The 13,801-nt window shown below is 41.7% G+C and overlaps 1 protein-coding gene across 4 annotated transcripts in view; it reads right to left on the reverse strand.

The window, feature by feature from the left end:
- Window positions 1-13,801, reverse strand: part of LEF1 (lymphoid enhancer binding factor 1) — a 70,073-nt gene that overhangs the window by 6,519 nt on the left and 49,753 nt on the right. For 2 of the 4 annotated variants that reach the window (XM_058802996.1, XM_058802994.1), the window contains 3 exons: window positions 11,235-11,342; window positions 7,509-7,557; window positions 6,807-6,847 (listed from right to left, as the gene is read on the reverse strand). In XM_058802996.1, the coding sequence (XP_058658979.1) occupies window positions 6,813-6,847; window positions 7,509-7,557; window positions 11,235-11,342 (192 nt within the window). In that variant the 3' untranslated portion in view covers window positions 6,807-6,812. The remainder of the gene's footprint in view (window positions 1-6,806; window positions 6,848-7,508; window positions 7,558-11,234; window positions 11,343-13,801) is intronic. The other 2 variants (XM_058802995.1, XM_058802993.1) reach the window with 1 other exon arrangement.

The following is a 13,801-nucleotide window of genomic DNA, read 5'->3' on the forward strand; positions in this document are numbered from 1 at the left end:
CATAACTCCTGAGTTTAACTCTGATACAACTTAATATTAATGAGGGAACACATATCCTGTGACTTTCGCAAGGAGGAAGCAACTCCAGAAATTATGTCTCTCTGCTCACTTAAGCCTACTTAACTCTCTTTAAGGCCTGATCCCACTGTACTGATGCCTGTGGCAAGAACAGCAATTCAGAGATGGTTGCTGGTACCATTTTCCTTAGTTGCCTCTAACCCTTCTCACACATTACACCCCAGTACCAGTGATACCTTCACTGCACAAATGCTTCCAACATTTGCTCCTACCCTTGGAAGGAGGAGCTGAAAGCTCTTTTCTGAAAGCTCTCACTAAAGCCCATAACATCTCACTGACTCACCAGGCTCATGTTTTAACTGGCCAGATAATGGTGCTTCAGCTGGCCATGCTATGAGCTTCCTTCCTTGTACAGCTTTCCAATCTGCAAGCTTTCAAAACTGTCTGCATGGTGCAATCTTAACACGCAGGTAAAGGGTCAGAGATTTAAAAGATGACTTGCATAAAAAATTCATAAAGTAGGGGATTAAGGAACTGACTGGTATGAGAAGGTTTGATCTGTTAGCAGTGACTTTTGCAATATCATGGTTAATACTCTTTGGTTTTGTTCTGTTCTTTTAGTTAGTTTTGTCTTCAGGATGGTTAGGCTTGCATTCACGTATATCAGAAGAACTCTTTAATCATAATCTCTAAAATCAGAGGCAAATGGAAGCAAAACTCAGTGTTAGGGTATGCTAGGGTTTGCTAAGCTTTGATAGAACTGCATTTGAATACAATTCTGTTGAAATTACAAGACAGATTTCACCCAAGCTTAGTCTCTAGAAACAAAGGGGAAAGACTTTGACAGTGCCATAAAAACTTGCTTTCTAGCTCATCAGGAACACAGTATCAAAAACTCATTTTGAAATTTTTCATGTAAATACACTAAAAAAAGTGAAACTGCAATGCAGACCTGAGAAAACCACTAAAATTCTATAGTTTGCTTCCAATTGGAAATGAAACAACATTTCAAAACCTTACATCTTATTTATGAAACAGTTTGTTTCTACAGAGTTTTTCTCATGACCTTAGACTTCTCAGTCTGGTGGTCAGTTTACTAAATCCACCAAAATATACCGTTGTTATCCAGAGAAGAATGGTGCACTAGCAGTCAACTCCCTGTCCCCACCCTATCCCACAGGAAGAGTTAGAACAATAGTTGTCCCACTGCTCTCCTTCATTCTAGCCCAAGCCACCTACTTCTAACACCTCAGAAGTGAAACAATAAGGGGTTTTTTAATCACTTGTAAAAGTGGTTAAGTTCAAACTTCATTCAGCATCTCTAATTTCACAGTAGGTTCTGCAACTTGAGTATCTCCAACAAAACAAACATATACATCGACCTCCTGAATTACCTATTTTTTCCATTTGTCAGTGTCAATTTAAAGTATGAAAAGCTTCATAACTGACTGCACTGTGCTTATTTTGCAAAAATCCTTAACATTTTTTCTTATTTCTCTAATCCCATATCTATGCTCATTATCTAGTCGAAAGTGTTCTGTGTTCTTTAATTTGTAAAACCTATGCTTTGCTACTACCCTCACTTATGCCTCCCACAGCGTGATTGCACTGAAAATAGCTCTTCCTTCCTTCCCTTCACAAGGGCCCTCCACCAGGATGATAATGGGAAGCAGGGACCTGGGTCTGCTCTGATGACCACTCCCAGCAGGTGTCAGTGCCCCTCTGTACCTGCCACCTGCATGGTCAGAAGAGCAAAGCCATGGCTTCTCTTCAGGTTTGCTCTTCTGACCTTTTCCTTGATGTCAGACAGTCTGAAAGAGAGGAGGGCTTCTGTCTTTCACCCCAGCAAGATCAATGTCAGATCAGAATTAAGTTGCTGGAGGAACTCACAGAAGGGACAGAATGCCGTCCAGAGGGACATGGGCAGGCTTGAGAGGTGAGCTGTGCAAACCTCATAAGGTTTGACAAGTGCCAGGTCCAGCAACTGGGTCAGAGCAATCCCAAGCACAAATACAGGCTGGGTGGAGGATGGACTGAGAGCAGGTGGAGGTGTTGGTGGAAGAAACCCAGCCATGTGCACTCACAGCCCAGAAACTCAGTTGTATCCTGGGCTGTATCCAGAGCACCTTGGCCATCAGGGCAAGGAAGGGGATTCTGCCCCTCTGCTCTGCTGAGACCCCACCTGCAGTGCTACATCCAGCTCTGGGGTCCCCAACAGTAAAAGCACATGGACTCGTTGGACTGATCCCAAAGAAGGGCACAAAGATGCTCAGAGGGCTGGAGCAGCTCTCCTCTGCAGACAGGCTAAGAGAGTTGGGCTTCTTCAGCCTGGAGAAAGTTCCAGTGAAACCTTACAACAGTCTTCCAGTTCCTAAAGGGGGCCTACAGAAAAGCTGGAGAGGGACTTCTTTCAGTGCCATGTAGTGATAGGATAAGGGAGAGTGGCTTTAAACTGACAGAGGATAGGTTTAGATTGGATATTAGGAAGAAAATTCTTTAATGTGAGGGTGGTGAGGCCCACGGAAGTTGCCCCATCTCTGGAAGTGTTCAAGGCCAGATTTGATGAGGCTTTGAATAACCTGGTCTAGTGGAAGGTGTACCTGGCCATGGTCAGGAGGCATTGGAACTAGATGATCTTTAAGGTCCCTTTTAATCCTAGCCAGGATCTGTCTGAGGGCTATACTCATTTTCTATGGAAATTTTATACCTATCTGAAATAATACAAATATTTTGATGCAGAAATTTTTTTTCTGCTCATTCTGTCCCTCTTGCCTGTGCTGAAGGTCACTATTCATAGACAACTGGGGAATAGGGAAATATGGGTCACATAGGAAGCAATTTTTAAAGCAAATCAGGACAAATCTCTGCACCACCATCACCACACACATTCTCACAGAGACTAACTTCTGTGCAAGTTCTCCAAGCTCTCTTTAAAGCTTCTGAGCAGTCAAGAGCTATGGGAAGGGGTGGAGCATTTGTTTCAATTTTAACTACTCCAGCAGCAATTTCAAGAGCACCGGACAACCCAGGTTTGCAAACATGCCTCAGAAAGGAAGGTACCACATCCTCTTTGCATCTCCTTTCTCAGATGCTGGCCAGAAACCCATGGTCAACCACAACCACAGTCATCAGACACTTCTTTTCCACAATATTCTGGCTGTGGACTGGTCCACTTTATAGTCTGCTTTCACAGCCTCACTCCAGTTTATTTTTACGTAATAGGGAAAACATAATCCAGTCATAAACTACTGCTCAAGAATCACTTCTGTGCTGAAATTTGGCTCAAATTTCCACATAGGAAGTTTGAAATGTTAAGATAATTCATTCTTCAAAGTTAAATGGTCTTAATCTGATCCTTTTAAGTACTTCTGATTGCAAATCAGTATTAGTCAAGTTTTCTTGGTTTTGAAAGCTTTGCTAATGTAGATGCTAATTGTCATGGAATTTTGCAAGCCACAAATAAACTTCTCACAGGTTTTCAGATGTCTATTAAGCTTCTCTATCACTCTTTTTAGCCCTTGAAGATATGCCAAAACACAATGTTAAATTATGTAGTTTCCCAATTGCATCCTGCCATATGTTGAATGATGAGCCTTTTAGAGTTCTGTACAGAGCAAGTCATAAGAAGTTAAGTATTTCCATGCTGCAGAACAATGAGGAATTTTTCTTAGTACCCTTCTATTTCCTTGCTGATTTCAAAATACTCACGAGATGCTAAAAATCACTGGGTTTTTTCTTCTAAAAGTCAGACTGGATAGGAAACTAGAAATCTCCACTTCCAACACAGAATTGGTTCTATTTACAAATCCCCTAGAAAGCTGTGCTTAAAGTAAAAAAAAAAACACCACTCACCTTTCAGAAAGGTGCTCAACAGGTGATCTCTATATTGTCCTTTATCTTAGCTTTCCTCATTTCCCCTCCCCTCCCTGGCCTCACCTCAATTTATTTTTTAGCATTATCAGGTTTAATTCCACTCTTGGTTGATTTCAAAAGAAGAGAATAAATAACACTTATTTCTTCAATAAATCAAAGTTATTTCAAACAGTTTGTTGGGCCACATCAACTGCAAACAAAATCCTTCCTGGGACAGTTCCACAACTCTTGAAGGACACACTTTAGAGTAACCCAGGATAATATAGCAAAGACTGGTGCAGAGTGTCACAGTATTTCTAGTGCATTCTGAAGTGTTTTACAAACTGGCCATTCAGTAGGTTGGAGTTCACAGAACTTAGTTCAATCCTAAGCAGTGAAGCCATAAGATGCCTCCCAGTGTGTACAACTCTTGGAAAGGGGGCAACTTAATGCTACCACCTTGACTTTACCACTCTAATCATGCTCAAGTCATAAAGCAAGATTAGAGGTCCACCTTAAAAATCAGTTACTTGCTGAATGTTCATGGACAAAAAAAAACCCCAACAAAAACCCCACACCCAAAACTTTCACAGTATCTTAAATCACGTCTGTTTGCATGTCTCTTCCGTTACTTTCCTCTGAACATCCCACCACACAACCCTCCCACCATTTCATCCTTCTCACTTACATCACTGTAATTACAGCCCTGGCTGATCTCCTTTGTGCTGATCTTGAGATTCTTTCTTTGGTCTTGCCACCTACTCATTTCTGATTCTTCTCAGATAACAGAACGCTTGTCTCCTTCCCAGACCTCCCACCCTCCTTCTCCCTCTTCCTTACACCATCCATACGAGTAAGAAAGCTATTCCCAAACTTATTATCTCCATCCAGTAAAGACTGCAACAGCTCTGCTGTGGGCCTGGTAAGATATTATGCTTGTGGGCAAAACATTCTTTGGATTAGGCTTGCAGAGGGCAAGAGCCTTAACCTTCAGAAGTTTACTTTGAAGTCTGGTTGATTCAGGTTCCCTAAATCATTCTGTGCATCTACTTCCAGCAAGAGCACATCTGCACATCTCCAGTGCAGATCATTCACTCAGCATGAAACACTTAGAGAGGCTGCCTTCACATGCATATATGGAGTCAACAGCACACTTCCTCTTCCCTGAAGAACATACTACTGTTCTCAGAGTCTGTGTTACAAATTGCCTGAAGACAGAGAGACAGATATTGTCAACAGTTTTGACACTGTTACAAAGTCAAAGAGGACTCAGGAAGGCAGCAATGTAAAGGTCAAAGGGAGAGAAAAAACCTCCACATTCAGAACATTCAACCTGTAATACAGAAAATGCAGAGAAACTCCAACAAAAGTAGGTCAGCATAGGCAAGACTGTAAGGCATCCAAGAAACCAAATATTTCCTGTTTTTACTCTGTCACTTGAACCTTGGTTGTATTCCAATCCCAATCAAATACTCTGCATGAGTTCAGATAAAATTATGGGTATTTTGCCTACTGGTACTGTGTTAAGATCAAAGTGAAAAATGTTCACAAGAGTCATGGATGTGGGCAACTAAGCTGAAATATCAATTACAAAACTCAAGGTTAAAGCACTTTATTTTTCAGTAGGTATAATGCTCTAAGTAACAATATTTCACAGCTACATTTGTTGTATAGGCTACAGAACCCCAACACTGCAATCCACATGATCTCAAAGCAGCATGACTCAGGCACATTGCAAAGGGTAAGGCTGCCTTGCCTGAAAAACTTCTGCTTATTAGGAAGAAAAAAAGAGCACACATTTTGTCTTTTCACTTCAGCTTAAAAAAACCCAACAAACAAACCACCGAAGTCTTAAGTTTAGACTAACCAACATAATGGCATAACTTCAGAAGAGGCTTGAATCATGCTGACTGCTGACTGACACACTGCACACAGCAAAGTGAAGTTGGCTTTCTCAGGCCTAGAAAGTCAGAGCAGAGCAGAAGGCCAACAGGAGCCTGCTTTGCTGACTGCTCTGGAGCACCACAGGGAACCCGTGGCCAAACAAGGCAGAGGAAGAGGACAGAGCCCATTTCTCATACAGCACGTAGGTGATTTGGAAAAGTCGGGTTTTGTTGGTTTTTTTGCATGATTCCTGAAATTCCTGGGGATCTCCCAGGTGCAATATAGGTTAGTAGCTTAGAAGCTACTATTACTTCAAATTAATGCCATTCCTACTAGAAAACACATCATGCTGAGAGGAAGAGAAGGACAAGCCTTCCAACACAGACACTGAGAAATTAGAATCTCACTGTGGTACTGTGTGCACTCACAAGCTGACTAGATGGTGTTATTGCACATGTGTAATCACTAGGCATTCCACCCTTAGTGCAGGTAATATGATATAAAGAATGAAAACACATGCTGGAAATACAACGACCACAAAAAACCCCAACCTGCACCACAAATGAAATGCCACTGTTACAGCTGTGGGAAAATTTCTTGAAACAACTGAAATACAGTCCCATTTTCTTAGCAGGTGTTTTGTTAGTATACAGGTGAATAAATTGTTTTTAAAAGGTGTACCCAGCCAGCCAGAATCTTGTTGATGTCAGGACATAAAATGTGCTTCAAAGCCAGTGTCTACCCTGCTCTTATATGAGCTGTGACAGTCTGGGAGGGCTTGCACCACTTAATAAACCCATCCCTGGTTCACAGGCAGACTTGCATTGAGTCAGTGAGGTGTGATCAATTTGAAAATGTTATGGTTAAGCAGTGAAATGGTGAACACCTAATAGATAGCCGGTATAAAAACCATCAGTAATCAAAGTAACATTAGCTTTGGGATATGGTAGTTCTGCAATTTTTGCTAAATCCATATTATTGCATAAAATTTATAAGAAGCCATATTTTACAATTCAGTTTTATCAGCAGGAAAGCTTTAGAGATGTTCTTACCATGCTTCAGATGTAGGCAGCTGTCATTCTGGGGCCTGTACCTGTAGAAGATTGTTTTCCTTTAACAAATTTCTGTTACAGAGTTTTTGCACATTCCAAGTAAGTTTGTTTGCTACAGTGTTACATGGAATTTTTTTGTGTGTAATTTTTGGTTTTGTTGTTTGGGGGTTTTTTTATGGTTCTTATACCAGCCATTTTTTGTTGGGGAAAACAGGGTGTTTCTTAATACATATTTTAAAGACAAAGAGGAGACCTCACTGATGCTTTTAGCCAACCTACTAGGCAGCTGTTAGTGTACAAAGAAATGTAAAATACAGTGAGATAAAATACAGCTACTACAAAAGGTCTGTGTAAAGCTTCCAGTGTCCAAAAATACCACACAGTATTTGAGCCACAGTTAAGTCTAAAGATGATACAACACGGATTGAGGAGAAAAGCAAAGGTAAAACAGGACAGGGTTTGCAGCAATGCTTAAGTTCAGCCAAAAATGTTGATGCCATCAGGACTGCTGCTCAGAAAGGTGTAAGGGAAAGCAGGCATGGGTTGTGTGCATGTTCACAAGCTTACATTCCAAGTGAAATATCTTAAAACATCCATCAGAAGCAAGTGTTAGGCAAAAGCTCGTAAAAATTAAATAGTGCAAGCCCTGGTTTCTAAAATATACCTGAGGTAAATGGCAAGTAAGAGGTGGTCATGGCCTACCTGATGCTGATTCCTGTAACTTTTCTCTCTTCCTCTTCTTTTTCTTCCCCTGAAAAAGAGGAAATTTTATCGTGCCATTACATTCATAGAACTTTTTTGTCACTTACCTCACAGCAAAAGTCATCTGGACACTGAAAATGTTAGGGAAAAGCCCAATTATTTTCAGGGTAGCTTTTCTATCCCAATTTTAATGAGTTCAATGGTAACAAAGTTTGCTCTGAGCATCTAAGGAGAAATATGAACATCAGCAATACATATATTTACATCCACATGGAATTACAATTTCTGACAGTTTTTCAACTACCACTGGCAGCCGCAAGCACCAAAAAGACTTCTCACGCTCAATAATCTGATGACACGTATGTTGATACCATAATTTATGGCTCTTACAAGAACTCTTCACACATTCAGATACTTACGCTGTCATACATGGTAGGAGCAGACAGGGTGTTGAAAGTACCTAGGACAACCATCACTTGTCCCCAGGGTGCAAACCAGCCCACAAAAGCTGTTCTGATAATGCTGGCACCTGAACAAAAGCCAAGCCTGGTGTGGCTGTGCCCGGAGAGCACGCTCTGCAATAACCAAACAGCAGAGACTGTACAGAAGAGCACCCTTAACATGGCTGAAGTGCAGAACACAAATAAATGCCTGGCAGCTGTCTTTCTGAGAGACCACACTGGCCACAGCCTGCCAACTACACACTCAGCCTTCTCCTGCACCCCTTCTATGGAAATGGCCACAGCTCCTGCTTCACACAGTCTCTGTCAATTGAAACAAAAGGTCAGCTTAGACCCACAATTTCGAACCTCAGTCATCTTGCATCACCCTAACCACCACTGATATTCCTCCATATGTCTTGTCTTTACTGCCCTCTATAATCAGTGAAAGCTTTTTGTGTGTGTTTTAAGAAAAAAATCATATCCATTTATGTTTTAAAGAAGCCTCCAGACAGGCTGCAACAGATGAGCTCTGGCAAAGGCTGATGCAGTTGCTGTGAGCAGGGCTGCAGCCTGCTGCCCATCCTCTGGCCCCCACTCTCATGGCTGGCAGCTGCATGTCCCACCACAGAGCATGCCATACACACAGTGGCCTCAGAGGGGAAGGGCTGAGGAGCTGGGACACATCTTTCCACACACTGGCTCTGCAAAGTACTGGGATGGACAGCAGGTGATGTGAGAAACCACCTCAAACCCCTGCAGTGCTCACTGATTGATAGGACAGCAAGGGAGGACTCCAAATACAGGCTGTGGTGAAGCTCCAGCACATGAACTTAAGTAGCCTCCACTCTGCTCTGACAGTCTGGGCCTGCCTGACTCTCAAGCTCCTGTCCTTATTTATCCCAAGGCTGGCAACTGGGCTGGCCAATGCCTTCTGAGCAAGATTCCAAAGTCAGGACCAAGACTACAAGTTGGAAAACACATTTCAAGGGCTCTGGGGAGCTCCCAGCAATATGCTTTATCACTTAGGCACCAAGGCAATGCTTTTTTGAGAGGAAAGTGCATTGCTGCAGATGTTAATATGGAAAAGTCTTGGGAGGAAGATTTGTTTTGCTCTCTATATGTCAGGCTGACTTCAGGTGCTAAAACATAAACTGAAAGCTGATCTGAGATCTACCTATGAGATAGCACAAGTGAACAAATAGAAGGCTGGGCTGAAAACTAGTTGTCAGCATTCCCAAGTAAGATAGTTTCTGACAACTGCAGCACACATAGACCCTCACATTGTGGAAACATTGTGCTTCTCATGTCTATCACACAATTTTGCATGACTGCTTTGGGTATCAGTAATAAAAAAGATATGGAAAAGATAGTTTCAACTGTTGAATAACAATGTTTAACATTTTCTTTGAATTCCTAAAATCAGGCAAAATTCCTAAAACCAGGCAAACCAAAATAGAAGAACTAAAACCAAACAGTACACTTTTTTCACTTGTACTGTTTTGTGAAACAGAAGAACCATCCCTAAGTAACTTCCAACCCTCAAAACACTACAGTAATACCTTTGATAAATAATTAAAATTTCACTTTTTGACTGCCTAAGTTAGGAATACCAAAGAGAAAAAAAAAAAGATACCATATATCTGAAAAGGTTTCAGTGACACAGTGTGCTCTCCTATGATCACTGTCTGACCACCACTGCAGAGCGTGTGCATTCCCTGAGAGGCAGAGGGGAGGGCAGCAGGAGGAAGCCAGCAGAGTTCTTCATTGTAACATACAGGACTGGAGTATGTCAGAGCTATACTTCCACACAGGATGTAGGCTGGAAGCACATCAAAGAGATAACTCATACGTGCCACCTCACACTCTGCAAATGTCTGTCAAGGCATTTCAGAAAGCGCAGGTCTGCTGCTCGTGCTGTGTGGCACAGGCTGGGGCAGAGCACAGCTTCTCAAAGCCACATGGTCAAACAGCACAGGACCATGCTGAAGCCTGATGGCCAGTAAGCACGAGCTGACAAGACTAAAGTGGTGTGATTTTCCAGCAAGTCAATTTGAGACAAGCTAAACCCCCTTGTTTCCAGGGAATCTTCCCTAAGACCCTGTTTGTTCCCAGCTGTATTTCAAGGCAGCTCTGTTGATATGGTCTGGCTACTGGAAATAACCCCTACCTGTGTAGCGGCAGGACTGTTTATTGGCTGTATAGAAAGGACAGAAAGAAGCTGCTAGGGCTTTCAGTTGTGGCTGTGCTTACAAAACTGGGCATGCATGTCAGCAAGACCAGGGCATTTCCTTCGGAGATAATCACATAGTTTCTGTGTCAATGCATTCTCTGCTAGTTTCTACAGTTTCTGTTAACACTGTGTTTAGGTACCTCAATCCTCAATGTCCAAAGACATCACTGAAGTAGAGAAAAACTGCTGTCCCCCTAATGCAGAAGGAAAATTGAGCCAAATATATCATGTACATTTCCTATCCCAGTAGATGGTGTCACATCTAATGGAGGGACAGAAAGCAGCTCAGAGCTCAGGTTAGGATCAGTCTCTCAGGACTGCAGCATCTGAGTTTGATATCATCACATTTGGCTACACTGACAGCTCACTGTAGGCACCAGAGTGCAACCATGCAGCACAGCCTATTTGATATTTAATTATAAAACAAGAATAATTGTAAGAAAACTTCTTAACGTATACATATATATATATATGTATATGAGCCTATAGACATATATACACATATATATATATATATATGTATAGAGCCTATAACAGTAGGCTCTATCATGAAGGTTACTTATACAAGATTTCCATATGGACCATTCTGAATTAATTTCATCTGAAGTTTAGTTTGCCTTGAGACCCCTGGGCTTGCAGTTCTCCTGAAAATAAAACATCCCTTTTTTTCTCAGGTCTAAGAAAGATTTCTGGATAATAACTTATCAGATAGAAAATGAGGGAAAATTCAGAGCTGTGCAGTACAACATGAGCTTCCAGACAGTACTGGCCATTGTCTTAGGAAAAAAAAGCTTTCCATGCTATTTTTTCCCCTCAAAAACTGTGAATTTTGTAAGAAGCATCTCAACAACAAAATACCAAGTTTTCTGGGTGCTTGAAGTGAAAACAAATTTTTGTTTTCACTTTTGTTTTGGTTTATGCTATATGTATCTTCACCATCTCTTCATCCAGAACTTTCCACAAGTTATAGAGGAAAATAAGAAACAATAATAATTTTAGAAGTTACAAAAAGAAAGTGAATTTTAAAAAAGAACCTTCAAGTGAGTGACTTACATAGTTGTCTCTTGCAGACCAGCCTGGGTAAAGCTGCATGTGTAGCTGCCTTTCTTTACGAGCTAGTTCATAATATTTTGCTTGTTCTTCACGGGAGAGAGCATGCCACTGCAAACAAAATAAACACACCTTTAGACTAGGAACTAACTTATACCTAGGCAACAGATGACTTGAGCAAGTGTTTTAGTGACTTTGATTCAGTCCTTCCCCACTGCAAAAATGAAATTCATTAGCAATTACAAGCACCTGTGTTTATTAACGACTTTCAGGCATTTGTCAGCTCTGCAACTGCCAAGTGCCTTGAGCAAGACAAAATTATTTATGGAAACAGGGCTCACCAAATAATCTGCTCACAGAACCGTTCTCTCCCAACACTACTTAAAAAAACCAACAACAAACAAACAAAAGCAAACCCCAACAAGAAAACAGCAACAAAAACCAGCCTTTAGCTCCTGACAGAACTGAGGGGGTTTGTGCTGCTTTTAAAGGGCAGCAATCTCCCCTTGACTGAAGGGTCTGCTGTCTTGGTTTCAAGCAGCCCCTGGATACAAGTTTTTAATGCCAACACAGAAGGCTTTCTGTGCACCAGCAACCCTATTCCAAAATCAACTTCTAAGTATTGAAATTTAAGGTACCTGCTTTCTGATTGAAAAAGGAAATGACAACTGCAAAAGTTTCAAAGATAAAGAAATTACAAATTATATGAGTTGACCTTTGTAGCCAAGCAGGAATAAATCTCCGGGTTTCATGTACTTAAAAGTAACCACCCCCCGCCCCCCCCCCCAAAAAAAAAGGCAAACAAAAATAACTCACAACCTGCACATTTGGAAAGGTACCAGCTACATTAGTATCTAATAATTTTGTTCTTGTTGAAACACCTATCAGAGACCTGAACCAGAAGGAGTAAAAGAGTAAAGGCCTTTTATTTAGAATTAAGTTCCACTGCTGCAGCATTAGATGCATCTTCTTGTTTGACAACATCCATGGGGAAGTAAGGGGAGAAAAAGTTATTCAAAAATCTAAAAACCAGACAATCATTAAGAAATCATTAAGACTTTCATACAAGACTGACATACAGAACTAAGATTTCAGATCACATCACTTTTGTATGATTTAATATATTGTTTGGTTACACAGCAGAGGATGGCTCTTGTCTGCCTTGACTTGGCAAGTTGGATGTGTTGTTGAGAGCCCAGGAGCTCAGCCTGTCTGCAACTCTCAAACTCTGCGAGCACATTCAAAAACTGGAAGGTGGTAAACACAATGCTGGAGCCCAGCAGCATGCAAAGTGTCAGCTCAAGAGAACAGAGGTGGCTCCTCCTCTGGTACAGCACAGGGTAAATAATGACCAGGATGATTGAACACAAAACATTTGACAATAATTAATGCCCAAGCAACTGGATAATTCATGCCCCATTTGCACCACAGGAGAAGTGGAATTTGAGGTACTTTCATGGAGAACAGTAACTTGAAAAGAGGAGTCCAAGCTGCAGTAAAAGCACACAAGACTGAGGCTGATTCCTTACCAAAACAGAGATAAATAAGCCACTGCCCTGGTTCAGGCCAAGAAAACAAGGCTGACACACTAAGAAACTAAGATCAGTCCTCTGGGACTGCCATCACCTGTAAGTGTAATTCACAGATCACAGAATACTTTGAGTTGAAAGGGACTCTCAAGGATCATCAAGTCCAACTCTTAGCAAATGGCCAATACATGATCCTAGAGACTTGCATGAAAGCATGGAAAAGGCAAGCGCCAAGATGTCCTTTAAGGGGAGTAACAACAACAGAAAGCAGAAGACTGCATGAACTGGGACAAGTACCATTAGATTTCAGCTCTGTTTGGAGGGGGAAGTCTTCCAACTGTAATATAAAAGGAGCACTTTAAGGTCATGTAGAGATTTCCCACTTAAAAGTACAGGGTTTTCAGAGAGTCACAGTGCCTCTCAATACTGCCTTGATCAGTGATCAAAAGGAGGTATTCATGGGGAATTTGAATAATCCCTACTCAAACTCAGATCAATACAGAAAGTCATCCCTTTCCTCATTTCTGGGAGTCAATTGCAAAATGGGCATTTACCTCTGCTGCCTTCCCTTGGATGAACAACACTGGCAGAGAGCACAAAGGCAGTCTGTGAGTTGGCCTGCATAGGGTTTTCTGTGAGCCTGGAATGTACAAAACACACCTACCATGCCACAGAAGCATCCAGCACTCAGCATGGCTCTGCTACATGAACTGGCACATCAGTGCACAGCTGATGGCTTCAGAGACATTCAAAACTTGGCTGGGAAGGTTCCTGAGCAACCTGATGTAACTGGACCTGCTTTGTGCAGATGTTGGACTACATGACCAACCTGCATGGCTACTACTGGACCATGTTATATTCACTTTTGAGTTTCATCTCCAGTGGCATCCAGTGTTCATCTCTGAACGATCCCTTCCTGCCCTGATGGACACTATCCTAAGGAGGGACCAGAATGTGATTAGAATGCTCCTTCTATGTGTGACTGAGGGTATTTAATGTCTGAGATTCTGACACCATAACGTGAGTGGAACAAACACAAAT

This window comes from Ammospiza caudacuta, chromosome 4 (assembly GCF_027887145.1).
Source record: "Ammospiza caudacuta isolate bAmmCau1 chromosome 4, bAmmCau1.pri, whole genome shotgun sequence".
NCBI lineage: Eukaryota > Metazoa > Chordata > Aves > Passeriformes > Passerellidae > Ammospiza > Ammospiza caudacuta.